Source organism: Notothenia coriiceps, unplaced genomic scaffold (assembly GCF_000735185.1).
Source record: "Notothenia coriiceps isolate Sejong01 unplaced genomic scaffold, NC01 NC01_scaffold00030269, whole genome shotgun sequence".
NCBI classification, from domain to species: domain Eukaryota; kingdom Metazoa; phylum Chordata; class Actinopteri; order Perciformes; family Nototheniidae; genus Notothenia; species Notothenia coriiceps.
In genome coordinates, this window is record NW_011362970.1 from 86,986 (window position 1) to 105,943 (window position 18,958).

General features: G+C 40.8%; 1 protein-coding gene across 1 annotated transcript in view; it reads left to right on the forward strand.

The window, feature by feature from the left end:
- Positions 1 to 18,958, forward strand: part of kremen1 (kringle containing transmembrane protein 1) — a 45,620-nt gene that overhangs the window by 13,042 nt on the left and 13,620 nt on the right. The window contains exon 3 of the mRNA XM_010787370.1: positions 5,700 to 5,791. Within this exon, the coding sequence (XP_010785672.1) occupies positions 5,700 to 5,791 (92 nt within the window). The remainder of the gene's footprint in view (positions 1 to 5,699; positions 5,792 to 18,958) is intronic.

Here is an 18,958-nt window from a genome sequence, read left to right on the forward strand (position 1 = left end):
AGAAAGCCAGGTTCAAAATTCACGTTTCATTTTGTTGACATATTTGTGTGTGTGTGTGTGTGTGTGTGTGTGTGTGTGTGTGTACAATTTACGAGTGTCCACTATGGCTTATAATGCTTTTCCCTTACATAGATGAGATAATGGAAATGCCAGAGTGAATAGTGTTCTCCAAGTTGATTGTAATTGAATCTCTATGATGTCAGGTGCAAAGCTAAGGTCAAGCAAACTGCAGCCAAGTTATCCACAGTTTGTGAGACTGTATTAAGTTCCAGTCGGCTTTTGTAAATTATGAAACAAATTTCGAGTTGTTTTTTAGCCATGCAGATAGTTTGGTTTTATTTGTGCAGGTACAGAGATTCAATTTTTTGGACATTTCTGCATCCAACTAATAGGTTGTGATCTAGTGACTAAGTATAACTGAACATAGAATCAGAAACAGTTTTAATAATTTCAATTTTGTTTCTGATAAATTATGTGTTGTTTGTCAGTTCGCCTTGCCAGAAGGCTTTAAATATTACAATACAAACGTGGATGCTGATGCTATGGAGGGGAAGCCATTCAAAGGTGTCAACCAGATGTTTTCAAATTCTAAACTAGTCAACAGTTCACCCACAATCTACCAGAAGATTGATTTTAATCTTCAGATTTCTTTCTCAAAAAGAGACATATTCAGCTCTCTTTCCCAGTTAGCATCTCAAATCAGCAAATGTTCATCCATCCATCCATCCATCCATGTTCTCCCGCTTATCCGTGGTCGGGTCGCGGAGGTAGCAGTTCCAGCAGAGAGCCCCAAACTTTCCTTTCCCTGGCCACATCAACCAGCTCTGACTAGGGGATCTCAAGGCGCTCCCAGGCCAGCGAAGAGATATAATCCCTCCACCTGGTCCTAGGTCTACCCCTCGGTCTCTTCCCAGCTGGACGTGCCTGGAACACCTCCCTAGGGAGGCGCCCAGGTGGCATCCTTACTAGGTGCCCGAACCACCTCAACTGGCTCCTTTCGACGCGAAGGAGGAGCGGTTCAACTCAGAGTCCCTCCCGGATGACTGAACTTCTCACCTTATCCCTAAGGGAGACGCCAGCCACCCTGCGGAGAAAACCCATCTCGGCCGCTTGTATCCGCGATCTCGTTCTTTCGGTCATGACCCATCCTTCATGACCATAGGTGAGGGTAGGAACAAAAATGATCAGCAAATGTTAAGCTTTCTAATTGGATTTTTTTTGCTGAATACAGCTTGGAATTCAGGGTCAAATCTTCCTCTAACTAAGTTTGCATGTCATGTTATATTTATGTATGTATTATGTACCTGCGACTCTTTTCAAAAGAAGCCCGTATTCTCTGACACAGTTCTGTACTGGTGATTAGCCAATGCCAAGCAAAGGGCTCCTGTGTGAGTCATTTTACATTAGTGTTTTTAGTGTAGTTAAATAGCGTCTCTCTTTGGTTAGTGGTAATAAGTCAATATCATCTTTTCTTCCCCTAATTTGTATCCTCAATGCTACTGCGGATAATCCTCAGGCTTCATTGTCAACAGTTTTCATTTGAAGAGAACTGTTGCCGGTGAGGTCCTTAGATTATCCAAAGTAGGATCTCTTCCCAATGCTGTAAACAAGACATTCCATTCATCTCCATTGTAATGAGGTGAAGGCCAAAAACACATATCCTGAATGAATGAACCCAAAATTATCGACATGGCTAGATTCCATTAAAGGATGTGAGAACATGTTAATTGTGTAATTTATGCGTATGGATCCTTTGAAGACATTAGTGAAGAAGCATAGTGTTCACCAGCCACCCATGACACTGCGACATCACAACATCACGACAGCACTAGTGGACCGTGAGAGAACAACAGCAGACAGTAGACTTTACATATCGGCCCCGCAACCAACAAGCCCTCTTCTTCACATGCTTTCATGCAGTACAGCAGCAGGCAGCAGTTTGCATGCTAAATCATCCGAGTCAATTAAAGAGTCGTCTCTCAGGCAGTAAATTGCCAGACTCTGATCTGCTGTTGACCTCAAATCCCAATCCAGACGAGCCTCTACCCTCCACTTTCCAATCAACATTACTCCTATTTCCAATTCGGCAAAATTAGCTTTGATCTTGTTTTACGCCTTATTAGTTTTGCGCTCTCGAATCTCACTTCGAGCTTAGCTCCATCATGTTATTCCTAGCATTTGCACATAATACGTTTCATCCAAATGATTTTAGGATTTTTTGTTTTATAGTGCCAGGCATTTTTAAAAGTGATCATAAATATTCTGATTAAGGTACGTGTAAAATGGTTATTAAAGGAAATCTTTTGAACAGCAGCCAGCCAGTTAAGAACAGCTGTTTTCCTCTGTGTTCAGATGTCTTAGCCTTCAAAAGCAGGACCGTAGAACCTGTGAGGCAAAATGCAATGTGGCTATAATTGGCTGCGTACCAAAGTGTGTGGCTCACTCGGAGCAAAATGATTCAATCAGCTTAATTGTGCCAATTAAGTGTCCAAACATCGTCTGTGATCCACCTCTGGGTATGAGAGTGTTTGAACAAGCTTTTCTATTTCATAGCCAAGCAGGCCATCTCTGACGCACATGGATGTGAATGGAACAACCCTAAAACTACATACACACAAACACATACACTGGCAGCAACTTTTATCAGTGTCACCACAAGGGCTGAGGTCTTTCTGTGTGCTGCCAGGTTAAACGAATACATTTCAGTGCATCTAGGCCTGCTCTTATTGGCACTGTGGCACTTCGGCTAATCTGACACTCTCTCCTTTCCACCCTCCCCGGCAAACACACACACAAACACGCACGCACGCACGCACGCACGCACGCACACACACACACACACACACACACACACACACACACACACACACACACACACACACACACACACACACCTCAGGGCAGTGTTAATTATGTTTCTCTGTCATGTGGGCTGGCCTGTTCACCTCATCCCTTTGGAAGATGTTCCCATACTTCTGCGCAAAGGGTGTGTTCAGATGTGTGTGAAAGAGAGGGGCGAAACACTTTGGGGACCAGTAGTTTGGGAGAAATCGCTTGGAGGGGCGCACAACGTCATTCATTGATCAAAGATACCCCTGGATCAGACATGGTGGTCTACTGAGGACTTTCTTTTGTCCACGCTGATGGCTGTAATTCATGTCTGCCTCCTTAGGGGGAGATTGAGAAAGCGCAGTAAATTACCTAAGTGGCTATAGCTGAGCTCTCGGGAGTCTTGTTTCAAACAGGGCTATTACACGTTGAAAGGCATGAAAAAGAGAAGGGTATAGAGAAAGGCTATTTAATCCAATGTTTTGATGGTGGCACCCAGTTTTTGCTCTTTCTTTTTCAGCTGTAGCCTCGGGATAAACAAACAGGTGTCTGCCATCAAACCGGGTGAAGCAACAAACAGATATGCGCCCATGATAAGGTGTCGATATTTACTGGAAAACAAATATGGTTTCCTTTGAACATGGGACAATTTCAGGTCGAGGCCGTGAGTTCTGAGTTGTTATTGATGGCAGAATAAATAACATATAAAAACGTGAAGTCTTTCTTCACACTTTCCCATCAACGACTGGCTGTAAGAAAGAGAAAGATAACACTTTCCCTGATAACAAAAGTGAAAAGCTTTGAGGCACTTAACTTTGAGTTCAGCCGGAAAAAGTATTTACAGCGACATCTTTGTCAATACCTCATGCTGACTGAAAAGAGAGGAGGAAACTCTGGATAGTGTTTTTAATGGGAGAAGAAAAGAAATGGAAACGCCCTTCACAACTTTGTTCACAAAGGACGAAAGGGGATATTGTAGCGCCCCAGGCTTTCTCAAGATGCTACAATGAGATATGTAAAAAGAGAAGAGAAAAGGTTTCTGGCAGTTATTGTCAGGTCCGGAAAAAAATATCGTCTTAGAGATCTTTTTTATTCGACAGGGTTTTATTTTACAATACCCTTATCCTAAAATAGAGCTCAAAACAACTGGAGATATGGAGCCTGCACAAAGCTTTTAGGCATTTCCATGCTTCAATCCCACTTCTCATTGCTTTTGTAAGTGAAACTGAAAAGCAAAAGCACCGAGGGGCATGTCAGCCTTCATATGATGGTTTAAAAGTTAAAATCCCTTTTCCAGGTTTGTGTCTGGACAAGGAACAAAGAGCTTTCCCCCTGACCTCCAACCATCTCCACCCATCAAAGGCCCGTTGATCTGGGTCTTGACTGACACGCATGGTCAAGCCTGGAGAGCGTAGAGGATTGCCAGTTGCTCTTTGTGAGGTTGTGGTTGGGCGCTCATATCCTTGGTCTCTTTATCTCTTTTGAATACTCACCACGACCTCAACACAACGCTGCGCATCAGTTTTTGTTAAACCCTTGTTCTGTGTCCTCTTGCTGTCATAGTGTTATAAAACCGATTTTATGAGTTGCTTTTCCTATGTCTTATTCATTTCTTATATATATATATATGTAGTTGTTAGAAAAGCTGAACATGGAAAAAAGACTTTGAATTGGATTGAAGCTTAGAAATGCTACCTGTTGTAGTACAGGCAGACTGTTCCTGCAATGCTCCACTGGGATGTCCAGATCACCATCTTAAAATCACAACGAGACTGTGCTGTTTTTAATTTTGAATGTATTTCTTGATTAAGCTATTAATCACTTTGAGTATTGACTTTATTTGTGGACAAATAATCAAATTTCCCTAAGTCTGAGGAGATAACGTTAAGTCTTCACATTTGAAAAGCTGGAACCAGAAAACACTTTACAAAACATTTTACAAAAAAAGAGAAAAAAAACATTGTTTGATAAAGATATTATAGTTTATAATTCATTATTTCTGTCCATTAACCAAATAAATAATAATAAATGAATACAACTCTGTAGGGACTTGGTTTGGGAACTGAAGGGTTGCTGGTTCAAGTCCCAATCGAACAAAAATGTGGGGTGTGGTCTGTTCGCTGGAGAGGCGCTATTTTGCCCCCTCTCCATTAGTGCATGTCTATAGGTCCCGTTTGTGCATGTGTGTGTGTATTTCGAGCCGGTGTGTGAAATTGGAAAATAACGGGAATTCATGTAATTGATCTTAATCTTAAAGGTGGGGTAGGTCATTTTGGAGAAACCAGCTCGAGTGTGCTAGAATTTGAAAATACACAACCGGAAAAAATCTGCCACTTCCTTACAGGGCCCCTCCTCCAACACACACACGAACGTGCACATGAGTCATGACCAATGAGGGCACGAGATAAGTTTGTGCACAGATGGAAGGCTGACAGGCAGGTAGGCCTTCAAGTTATTTTTGCCGGGCCGGCTAAAATGATTGGTCGTGCTTTTTACAGTATTACGGGTTCCACAGATGACATTTCTTTATGGATTTGTCAAAGCACTTAACATATTCATTGCTATCGGGATGTTAAGAGCATTCCATGGAATATAACAAAAAGTGTATCTCGAGCCGGTTTCTCAAACTTACCTACCCCACCTTTAATTGACCAATATATCAAATGTAATCAATCAATACAAATCAACATACTTTAAATAAATGTTAATACCTGGATTTTGTGTTTCTTTTCATTAAATTGTGAAATGACTGACCCAATTGTTTATTTATTTTTAATTGTCAGAAACCGGAATGCAAAATCGATATAAAAGATACATCCTCAGTAATAATAATAAGTGTGCACTTAACTTTAACCCTTCGATGTCTGTAGGAACCCTGATGGGGACGTTCAGCCGTGGTGCTACATCGCAGATCACGAGGACGGGATCTACTGGAGATACTGCGACATCCCAACATGCAAGAGTAAGAGATCGTTGACACTCCTTCATCTTTCCTTCCCTCTCTCTCTCTCTGAGCCCTTCCATGCCCTCGGGGCCGTGTCGTGGGCACACGGACCAGCCATTTCCATTGCTATGCTCATCTGCTTGCCTGCTATGAATAGCTTTTATAGACTGTATGGCTTGTACACAACTATTATCATCCCAAAAATGTCTCTAATTGTCTCCCGTCTCCCCTCCTCCTGCCAAGCCTGGGCCTGCCCTCACTTTAATGCAAGCTGTCAATCGCTGCCTCCGTGTGTTTTCGCATGTGTGTTCAGAAGTTTCCCCTTTGGCTTTGTAGCTTGTTTTGACACGTTGTTTAATGTGAGTGTTAATGTGGATCTACCTGTTTGTGGATAAATATGTATGTTTAGTGGGTGAGAGAGTCCAGTAGCTGGATAAATGTGTGTAGTCTGATTGTTTAAGTTTGGATATTCGCTGCTTCTGTCTTCTCTACCGGTTTGGCACACATTTACAAAGACAAGCCTTCCTTTAATCCCCTTACTTTCATTCCTTCCACCTTTTTAATCACTGCTGTTGAAAACTGACTAAGGGTGGATCAACCTACACTGGTTCTGATGCCAAAGATGAAAGAAATACAGAATAGGAGGTTAAGATATTGCAATTAGCCGCAAGCATGTCACATGTGCATTTTTCTCACGTTCTTCCCTTTGCAAGGTAGATTAGGTTTTATTGCATTCTTTTAATCACAAAAGAATCAGATAACTGAACATAAATCAACGCAAGCAGAAGTCAAACACCAACTGACCTATACATTCTTTGATATATAATGATATATAATAAGACCTAATAGGAATTAGGTCTTAGTTCTTTATATGCTTTTACAATCCTTGCCATAACAAATAAAAGCCTTGCTTTAAAGGATTAAATTCAGCCTGTGTTCGAACTCGAGGTAAAAAGTGGACATATTGATCAGACAGTGTTGTGGGCAAATCTGAGACTTTGAGATATTGCGAGTTTTCCCTGAAGTAGGTAACGCCTGGCCTCAAGAACCCCTGGAGCTATCCCACCATTATCTTGTCTGAGTAGCATGCTCGACTAAAGCTTGCTGTTTGAATAGATTGCGTGTTTATGTGTATAGGAGCTTGTGTGTATCCCATTAGACTTTTGACTGACCTATTTCAGACAACTGTCCATTTAGCCCGGTTTTTCTAGGCTAATATCCCCAACCTTTGTGTTTTCAGAGGAAAGAGTAGCCCATGTTGTCTCTTATCCCTTATCTTTGGTTGAATTAGGCCAGCTTTTGTTCCAGATTGGTTTACCAAGTGCTGGTTCAGCCTTGTTCTTCTCCAGAATCCAGCACTGTGCAGCGAGAAACCCATCCCAGCGATCGAGGACAAAGACGCTCCTATCAGCAGCGTGCTGTATAACCAAGAAAAACTTGTTGCTCAACTGTCTTTTTCTGCAGAAAAGCCATATTGCAGAGGCTGTGAGGCTTTTCCTTTGTAGGACATTAGCCGCTTTGACACCAAGTACTTTGCCGTACTTAGTGCCCAGCACTTAGTGCCAGCACTTAGTTCCTCCATGGAACTAAGTACAGATCGTGTTCACACCGGAATAAGTTCCCTGAGGGAAGATTACGCAAATGAAGCCGCTGACGTCACTTCTTCTTCTTCTGCTTTGGGTTTACTGGCAGGCCGCAAACCACTTCACGGCGTATACTGCCACCCGAAGTCCCCGGAGTTGGGGACTGGCTTCAGTAGAAGCTGCTGGGACTCCCAGCTGCTTCTACTGAAGCCTTCCGAGTAAATCGCCAGAACGCCGACACCTCCTCATCACTCCAGCGCTCCCATGTTTTTTTTTGTGTTGCCATAAGTTAGTCTCTCTCCGTTGGTGCGCGGGGCTAATCCTAATGCTAATAATGCTAATGCCAGCAAATAAAATGGCTGATTCACAAAACTTTTCAGAGTTTTACAGGGTGTGGTTTGCAATTTGCCCAGCCAATCAAAATTGTTACTTTTTTCTCCCCAGGATAGTCCCACCTTTCTAGCAGGCACTAAAAATGGGGGTAAAAGTTCTCTGAACTAAGTTCTCTTTTTGGTGTGAACGCAAAATTCCAGGCACTATCAGAACTAAACGGGAAAGTAAAAGTACTCCGGTGTGAACGCGCCTAATGCCCTCAGAGGAAATGCTCATTTCAAATAAAATTCATGTTGAGTATAATGATGAGAATTGTAAAGTTAGACTCAGGAATAAAAGAAGGTGATCAATCCATTTAAACACTCACATCTCTCACATTCTATCTATTCAGTTTATTCACATTTGTACCACCCTTTATGGCTTTAAAGTGCTCCTATTTCCCGGCAAAGCTATCAAATGGTGTCTCCATGAACTATCCTCTTTCTGTTTCAGCATTTAAAATTATCCATTTTAAGAAAAGGAGATGAAGATAGCTCTGAGCCAGGCATCCAGTGTCAAGAAACATGCCTGCTCATTGGAGACGGTTTCTCCCTGCAGGGATACTAGGCAGATTTCAGACACCTACGCTCTGTCTCGTCTATTGTGAAACCACAATCGCCACGTGGTGCCTCACCTTCTGCTCTCAATCTGCTGCCTTTGAAAGCTAGGGCTGCCAAGTGAGAGAATGCCCATGCTCTGTCAGTGTCAGTGTTCCCAACAACAAAAGGCTGAAAAACACAGCGGTGTGCCAGAGGAAGGGCAACAGTGTTATTTGTTTTCATTTCGTCTGGTTTTTGTTTTGTCTGGGCCTCCGTTTTGTCAACTTTTCTGCTTACGTTTGATGTCGCGTGGTTGTTAGTTGGTTGCCGCTTCGCTGAGGCACCTGGAGCCTGCCAACAGCCGGGCTCCCTGTCATCTAGGGTCCTGCCACCCTGGTGAAGGTGACACACTCTGTTAGTGCACGCTGCCAGGCAGGTCACATGAGGTCAGAAACACATAGCCGGACATGGTGGATTATAGTGTAGATTACAACATTAGTAGATCCTTGTAATCCCTTATGGCAGCAGTTATCGTGCGCCGGAAATAACCATTTTAAAAAGCCATGCTGTCAAGGCACATCTACGACTGTGGAAATTGACATGTTCAAGGTGGAACCTAGTTATCAGCCTTTCTAACTTATTGAAGACTTACATTTTTAAAGTCTCAAGTTCTTTATATTTTGGTAAATATAATTTCATTGCGAAGTTTTCCCTGCTGTTTAGTTCAGTTTTATTTTTAGTATTTCTATCAGCCCTCAGTGCACAAGGCAGAGAAGGCTTCATGTTGTTTGACTTAGCAGCGCTGATCTAATGAGGTGTAAGGAATTTACCAGTGCAGCCTCTGGCAAACTATAGGGCGTAGAGGTATAACTTCAGCAACACGTGGAATATACCAAACAACTTAATTGTTAGACAAACGAGTTTCGGCTTGTGGCCTTGATCAGGGTCATTATGCCAGAAAGCCTTTCTCTACAGAACAGTTTGTTCACCGGATAGAACATAGAGTTGACATCTATAATTAAGGGACTCTAATTATTTGTTTTCAATGATGTAGTCAGACAATTCCCAGAAGGTCAACATCAGTTTTCAGTTTACTTGTGTTGAGGCCAGTCTGCTAAAAAATAAGCTTAATTTAGTACATTTTACTCACTTGTGATAAATAATTAATTACCATTTATGATTGACAATATGGCAAGGAATTGTTTGTAAAGACAGAAAACATTGTAGAAATATGATCAGGTCAATTGATAATGATATCTTTAGTTACACATATCAAGCATTACGGCACTATATGTATCACTGTTGTGACATGAGCCCAAAATAAACGTTAATTGACTATCAACGTTCCTTTTTAAGAGTGTTGTTTCTGGAAGGACTTTTTGTTTTAGTGTGGCTCTTTTCAGCTTGCATGTGCCCTCGCTTAATTTCATTGACACAGAGTGAAACTGTCAGGGTGAAGTCCTCGAGCGTTTGCCAAGACAAAGACGCTTTGATGTGCACGGCAGGAGCTCCTCTCAGCAGCGTGCTGTATAACCTAGAAAAACGTGTTGCTCAACTGTCTTTTTCTGCAGAAAAGGCACATTGAAGAGGCTGTGAGGCTTTTCCTTTGTAGGACAATGCCCTCAGAGGAAATGCTAATTTCAAATAAAATTCATGTTGAGTATGATGATGAGAATTGTAAAGTTAAACTCACATCTCCCACATTCTATCTATTCAGTTTATTCACATTTCTAACACCCTTTATGGCTTTAAGGTACTCCTATTTCACAAGAGTTTGTAAAAAAGTTATTTTGTAACTTTAACTTTAAATGTAAACTCACCACGTACTGAGTTTTCTGTCTTTCAAAACTCATTACAGTAGGTATGCTCTTATTTAATTCCCACTATACATCTTATCAATCGGTAGAAATGTACTTTCAATCAAGTGCAAAACATATTCTTAACATAGGTATTTCAATTGTATGCTACTTTATACTTCTAATTGAGTTCATTTCAGAGTCTAACGCTGTACTTTTTATTCCCCAATATTCATTTGAAATATTAAAAGAATACCAGTTACTTTGCAGATTCAGAGTTTAAATACTTATATACCGTAGTATACTGTATCATTCTTAAATGGGCCATTCTGTATAAAGAGTACTTTTAATTACCTTTTTCTTTTAGCACCTGCAGACTTTTGTGATTTTCCCAAAGTTAAGTTTTTCATGTGCAACTTTTTCTAAGTTTCTTTTTACAGTTTGACACACTAGTATTTCTACTGCAACTTCAAAATACAATCTCCCAGATCTCCATTTTGCTTTCTTTGGCTGCCAGTATGGCGAGTATTTGCAGGTTTGTTGTGAGGACTTACTTCACCAATGATTTTTTTAACATAAAGAAGATACGACCTCTTTACAGGATGTAAATAAAAACACTGTAGTGTACGTTTTCAATATGATTTTATTTATACATTGTTACTGTGGCTGACAACACCTGCTTTCAAAGATACTTTGTGGTGATTAAACTGTTTATTTGTCATAGAGCTGTCAATGCTCAACCTTTAAGTGGCATGATGTATAATTACCTCACTTACGGTAGGCTATCATTTAATCTATTAAAACAATTAAGGAAACGTCTGATTCTGTCACCATGGAACAATAATCTCAACACCAGAGGCATCATATCCCTCTGGCAAGCTAAACAGCCACACCTTGAAAAGATTAAAACAAAGTAGTTATGTGTTTGGCCCAAGGTTTTACGACCGAACGTTGAAGAAAATATGCAATGATGAAATATTGCCTTCATTAAGAGTGATTTATGAAGCTGCTAAATGGCGCTTTGAAGTTGTGGGACACCTGAGTAGACCGCCAGCCAGTCTTGAATGAATCTGACCTGATATCTATTTCCCAAGTTTCCCTTGTTCAACCCTTTGGGATGAAACGGAGGAGTCCAAGGGTCAGTGGTTTACATGGCATCACACAAAAGTAATTGTTTTCTCTCTCACTCTGCTTCGCTGTAAATGTCACATCTTTTTTTGCTCAAGTACAAGCTGTAAATGAACAGTTCTATGGAATTTGGAAAAAAACACCACTTCTTTGCGATGCAGTTACTCTTGCTGTATACAATCCTGACACAAAAAACTGAAACATAACCGGTTGCAGGGCTATAGTCCCTTAAAGATGCAATTAAAGATTATATCCTTTACTGGTTGGATTATTTGTCTAGATCTTTGTCATTCCGTCTGTTTTGACTTTAGTGATCCCCTGCCTTTTCCTCTAACGCCTCGATCAGGTGAGCATTTTGGACTTTTAAGGAAAGGTCATCACAACTTTTAAACTGATAGCCAAGAATTTTGGTACACACCTCCATGAGGATGATCACAATGACTTTGGTGATGCCCTAAGTTTTTTTTTCTCCAGCAGTTCAAAGTGTAAACTTGTCCAGTGAGATATCTCAACAGCTAGTGGATAGGTAGACGTTCCCAGACCCGAAGTTATGTCTAGATTGATTGAATTCGTGACATTTATACTTCGTAACTGCCTTAAATGATTATTCAATTATAAACATTGACTTTTGATTTATTTTCTTTAATTTAGTAATTGATCGTTTGTCTCTGCATTAAGTCAAGCCTATGTTACATTAGTCAAGATCGGTTGGGGCAATGCTGGAGCTAAGAAGAGCTCAATTAATGTTAAAGACCAACAACTGGAACAAGTTCCTCATTGTGTGTACTGATTGATTGATTTTGTACCTGTCTCTGCATCGCCCCGGAGTGTATGAATACACTTGGTAATTGTAGAATAGACGTTAACGCCTTATTCCTTTTGACAGCAAAAGTCCAACGGCTGAATAAATGCCTGACACAAGAACAACTGCGAGTTGAAATAAGAAAGAGACAGATAAGCTGAAGATGTTGTACATGTGGTCTGGAAACTGTGCGCAGACTAAAGCACCACAGCCCTGCCTCATGGCTGTTGTGGTTGCCTGAACCAGGGATGCTTTCAGGATCTGTTATTGCAGTATTTATCTCATTCTCTGTCAAGGCTTTCAAAAGGCAGAATATTTCCCCTAGGTGGTCCTGGAACAGCTTTCTCCACAACCATCCCTCCTAACGATGAGACAGGTTCAGGCATCACTGAGTGGAGGTGTGTGTGTGTGTGTGTGTGTGTGTGTGTGTGTGTGTGTGTGTGTGTGTGTGTGTGTGTGTGTGTGTGTGTGTGTGTGTGTGTGTGTGTGTGTGTGTGTGTACTTGTGTACTTTTGACAGGGTAAGAACAGGTCAGAGATTTAGACCTTCAAAGTGAGGACATTTTTGAGAAGTGAGCGGGTTTTGGCTCCTGTAGGTTCACATCATGAGGATTAAGGTTGGGGTAAGGTCAGTCATGTTGTGCTTGTGTTTAGACGATAGTTTTTTCGTGTTTAAGTTTTTCGCACACGTTTTAAAAATGATAAAGAAAGGGAAAAAAAAGAAATCTTGTTGAGTTGTTAAAACAGAAAAATGGCAAACAGATGATCCAGTAGAAGCCAATAAAGCACATCATGTGGTTCCTCATAAAAGTACTACATTCATAAAGAGCTGTAGTTCTTAAAATATGTGCGTGCATGGCATGCAACCAGTGTCCAGAATGAGCTGCTTGGCCTCACAGCCCCAGGCTTGTAAATTGAACTATTACCTGGCAAGATTATTTCCTTCCAACCAAATTAATTATACATTTTGCTTATGCCAAGCTCCTTCTTTTACGAGCTATTTCATGTATCCAATTACCACAGGTTGATTTAGAGGTCTTATTTGAAACCTGCGTATTTATACATTGCACGATTTTGTCTTCATTAGTTTTTTTTGCCACTGACTTCAACATAGGGAATACGTTAAATATTGCTAATACAAGACTTAAACCCCATACACACACAGGAACAAGAGAGTTTAAATGCACAGCAGATCATTTCTCAGAATGTATTTGGCACTTGGCAGGTGCTGATTTTCAGCTGTCAGCTTGACATGACGTGTCCTCTTTCACCTGCATTTGGCCCATCCTTCCCTGGCGAAGCTTTGAACACGCTCATTGTTATCTTACTCTGACCTCTGACCTTCTCATAGCTCCACCCAGAACCTGCCCTCAGGGGAAATACCTGCCTGTAGTGATGGGAGGAAACCCTCAGACAGAAACTAGAGAGTAAAGCCTCACAAAAACAAGCCACAGGACATCAGGTAGATCTAATCTCCTAACCTTTCTCTCTGGCTCGTTCTCTCTCTCCACAGGGCTGGGGTTAAATCAGTTGGGGCCATTAGGGAATTAAAGGTATCGATTACGAAGCGAGTCCGCTGTGTAGAATGTTTGCTAATGAGAACAAGTAGATGGCCGTTTTTTAGTGCCTGTCTTGGGAGAGACGGGGAGATTAATATCGGGTCAACCAATTTAGCTCTTAGGAATGAGGGCTCACAGCCAAATGTAGAAAAGCATGTTTCTGAGCAGGTCTAATAAATTACACTTTTTTATAGGAGAGTGTTTAGCTAGTGTAATGCGAGCTCACAGTGCATGTTGTTGAGACCAATTTCATCTCAATGTATTAGAATTATAAGTTAGAAAATGATGAAACATCTCTACAGCCATGCTAGCAGCTAGATGTACTACAGCATTACGTTGTGCTAAATGCTAACATCACCATGATAGCATCCTCGCAGTGACCATGCTAGCATTCCAACACAGTCTCATAACAGTTTCTTTGATGTCTCTCCTACGAATTCCAAGCAATACTGTATGAGTACTTTTTTGCTTGTTACATGCACACAATCTTCAAAATACATTTCCGACTTCACAGGAAACAACTCTGTTATTAATTTAATTAATGAAAGATTGTTGTTTGTGTAAAAAAAATAATCCAGAAATGGCGTTAGTTAAGTACGTAATTACGTGACTAACATTATTCTGGTCACAAACAGTGTTTTTGTATGCTTCCCGCATGGCCTTCTTATTTGCAATTACGTATTCTGTTGGGTAGATAACAACAACATTTACTGACCACATTCATGATCCCCAGACGATACACTATTTTGGATTTCTGATTTGATCAATCCATTATCTGGCTTCTTGCGCTGCCCTCAAACTGTGCCCACAAGATGCAGTATGTAATAATCCAGTGGGCAGATGTTAATTAACTTCACAGGGCACATTGATAATCCCATTTAAATAAGGCCCTTTGATTAATGAGCGCATGTCCTTTCTTCTTGCTGCACCCTCTTATCAAACAGCTACGTCTTAACTTGAGGGCTGATAAGGCTCTTTTTCATTATTCGCTATTGTTCATCATTTTCATAGCCATTACTTTTGTTTGTAGCCGTAGATCGTTTCTTACCCATGATGTACGATTAACGCCATGTTTATCCAATGCTTTCCATTTTTGTATCTCAGCCTCTTGTGGTTTCCTCCTCAAGTATTCGTATGCCAGTTCTCCCAGTTGAATTTTACAAGAATAATTAAAAGGCATTGATGAATTCATATTTATGCAACTTCCCTTTGAAACAACTAATGAAAGTTGTGTTTAAACAATATTTCCCAACCCAAATATGTCAAACAGTCTGAATGCATTCATTTATTTTCATGAATAAAGAAAAAACATCAAGCGCTGGACTTTTCAAGCTGCCATCTAAAGTGTAGCATTGTTCCTATCATTTGCAAACTGCACATACCTGGGGACTTCCCTGCTGTCATTCACATCCAGATAACCAGCACAACCTGCCACAGTAGACAACAACAAGTCAATCTCTTTGAATGTGAAGTATGATGAATTACAGCTGCTCTGTGCGTATCTAACGCCTGAGGCGGCCACAAAGTGTCGTCTTTTCATCCCCCAGTCGCCCCAGTATCAAGTCCCTTGGGACTGCAGACTATTTGGTCTGTCAGTGATACAGTGTGGTGGCCATTTTTCATCTCTTCCCGTCATTGTTCGGCCCAGTCTCTGAGGAGGCACTAATAATTCATTTAAAGCTCTGGCTCTTCCCTCTTCCCTCTTCCCTCTTCCCTCTAATTAGATGGTTAGTCACTCTCCCAGGGCCTCGGGCTGGGGCATTGATCTCTTCCATTTCAATCTTGTTGTAACACAGCCTATACCTCACAGACGCACACACACAAATGTTAAAATGTGATAAAAGAGGACATACAGACAACATGCACGTGGTATATTCCATACTCTCTGACACCCTCACACCTCCCAGCAGTCTTTTGAGCATCCCACTTGCAAAGTCTTCCTGCAGGAAACAAACACTTCTTTCATTCCGTCCAATAATAAGCCCCTTATTGTCTAACCGTTCTCATTTACAGTCTGGATAATTTATGACAGAAACTCATAATAGCTACTCCCACCTCCTCACAAACAACACAGAGTTTCCAGAAATGTCGTCCGGGCGGAGTTAGTGGCATATTTGTCTCGTTTTTCTGGTGTGTGCAGTCGACAAGACTAATCACAGGCTGGATGAAACGCAGCAGCTGTATTTGTTTATGTATTGAATATACTGTACTACAAAAGGGGTAATACATGGAGCCGAGACACAATGAAAGGCAGACAGAGCGAGGACTAAAGGCAGAGAGACATAACGTGATGGAAGTAGGGGAGGGGGGGAAATCACACAAACAGCGACTATGTTGTTTCCTTTCTATGTTGTGTTCCTGGAAAGGCAAGTGTCCACGAGGTGTGTGTTTGTGTGTGTGCATCAGATTTGACTTGCTGGCGGTGCATTAATGGGTTGTTGGCAGTGTTTCCAAGGCTTCAACATACCTGTGTTTTAAATTACTCCCATTAAGCCTTTTAGCACTTAAGGAATGTGCTAATAAATGTTGCTTCTCCTCCTTTGACCTCTCGGGTTTAACATCCCTTCTCTATTGTCGAAGCACTAATGACTTTTTCTGTCTGGTTACATTATAATTGGATGTTAATGAAGCAGGGGTGCTGTTAAATGGATGATTTTGGACAAAGTAAATGTTGAGGTTAATTTTTAGTGATTGTTATCAAATTATGGTGGATTCTTCTTGCAGAGATAACTATCAGAGATCTTCAGATGCAATCTATTTCCATCTAATCATAAATTCTATCACAATTCAATATCTGAGATGTCAACTCATGATGTGAGAAAATGATCCAAAAAGTGTCTATTGGCTAATGTGGCATAAAAAACACCGTCAAAAGGCAAAGCATGTGATTTTGGACACTGACAACAGAGGAAACATTGTTCAAAACATTTGGGCTGATCTATACCAATACCAGTAGAAACACAGGTTTTTCATCTTCTTGGACAAAACATCCTGTAGTCTCTTCTGTAGTGGAATCCAAATATTATAAAGCCTACTGTTATCTTAATGGCTTATCTTTATACCCACTGCCAGACATATAATACAATCGTTTTCAAAAGCACAATTTGATTAGAAGTAATAAAAGAACAACTTTAACTCAGGTCAAACATTCATTAATTAGTCATACAGTATGTGATAAACCTGCCTTCCTTATCGAAGGAAAAGTACATTTCCGCCGATATTTCATCTTAAAACATGTATCCGCTAATAGCAATGACTTGCCAATGTTATGGTGCATCCCTATTTCCCATAATGTTACAATCATATAGCTTATTTTATTGGACCAGCAGTCAAAACACTTTTTTTTATCATACAGACATGACAGAGACAACAATCAAATCCTTGAGGAACCGGATCCAGCAAACGTGTGGCATGTTTGCTTGAAGCGATTAGTAAATCATTCAAATAAGTGGCAATTAATTTCTCTGTCAACAATCCAGCAAGTTTCTCTGGAATATTAACTAAATTGTTGTTCAAATAGAGAAAACAACTGTGATTGTATTTCACCATGACTACAATCATTCATTATGGAAAGCCCCACGCCGTCATTTACTGAGAGCCACAGTGACTATATCTCCTTCCTGATCTGTGTGGGCGCTATCAGTCAGACCCTAAACTGACCTTTCATGCTCCCACATTCAGAATGTATCAGGCGCCAACTGACGGTCCATTCAGAGAACAAACAAGCAGAGTTCAACAAAATCACCTGACAGGAACTCTCCCCCTGAATAATGAATATGAATGACTTTAGGTAATGGGAGAAAACGAAAAGAAAATGGAAGACTTTTAGAGACTTAATTCAGCCAAATGGTCAGAAGATTTGAGCAAACAGGCTATAAATCAGAAATATTCAAATGCATACAATTTAAAAAAAACTGAAACTAATAATGATTACATATCTGTAACAGCTGTTATTTTATCATTTTGGTATCAAATCAAGTTTTTTTGTATTATTGTCAATATAATACCTAATAAACATTAAATATGTTACATTAAAGGGGCCTTATTATGCTTATTGGGAGTCCCACCCAAAAAACAACCTATAAAACAAATGTTTTTGTTGGTCGACACATTTCAGTTTGTATTTGAAAGGTTTCTGGGTTTTCCTCTGCTTTAATGTCGGTGCTTTATTAAATGTATTTTCAACCCTTAGGCTCTTGTATCTACATTTATTCAGTGTCATCACGGCTTCTCTTTTAGATTATAGGATTAGGACTGACTGTGAAAATAGCTTTTCTAGTGAAATCCTCCAGTGTTTCAGCTGAGATTATGAAGAACAGACTTTAAAGGTTCCTTGTTGCTTAGGGCTCCGTATCATTTCTCTATCTCCCTCTCTTACCTCATCTTTTAAGTGGAAATATGTGGCATGCTGTGCTGGATGGATACAAGCACGCTGCTCAGAGTAAATCTATTTTCAAAAGAGAGAGACACCCAGCCCTATTATAAGGAAAACATTGTTTTTAAACTCTATCTCTTGCTCCCCGCGTCTTCAAATGCATTTTCTTTGATTGCTTTTGCTCTTTACCCTCTAGATGTCAAAGAAATGTATAACTGTAATTATGTTTCCTTGTTGTGTCTGCAGCGTCAACAGAGTTGTCTCCTTCTGCCTGCTGCACAGACACTCGTGAACGTTGTTGTTTTGCCAGCAGCCTCCTGTCTGCAGTGCACTGTGTGTTGCATTGTGGGAAGGCTACCTGACTGCTCTTTTTCAAATGCAGCAGACTGCCGCGTTTGTGACGAGTCTGGCTGCAGTCAAGCCTTTTTTATTTTCGTGGGAGTCTGCCCCTCCTGCGGAGATCTCCTGAGGTTTTCAGAGGTCTGGTCTGGGCTGACTGGAGCGTTTATGCACCTTGTGTTTCCTCCATTTCTCCCCTCTGGCTCGTTAAAGTCTAAATTCCACCGACAGCTTTGAAGTGAATGTGTTTGTGTGTTTTTTTCTTTTTATTATACTTGGAGATATTTGCACTTGTTGCGCCTGCAAAGCAGATGTTTTGAAGGAGCAGTGCTTTGCTACGGAGATTACATTCATTGTGTACACTTCTTTTTGATTAACACTATATGCAGAGAATGTGTGAGCTGAGGCTGCTGCTCTCTTTGTGTCCAGTCCCTAAAATTCTCCAGTAGTCGGGTGTGATACGATCCTATGGCCTGCTGCTCTTCACAGCCCCTGGGACGAGAGGAGGACAAAGACTGATACATTGACTGTAGTCTGCAATCATCTTGTCAAAGCAAAATGAAAAAGGAGTACTGCTGCCTTTAATCCGCTTGTTGAGCCCTACAGTAACATTTTCTCCTCTGCTTTTCAAAACTCCATTGAAGTGGTATACCTGCTCTGAGAGTTCCCAACCAGGTGTTTATCCCCCCCCCC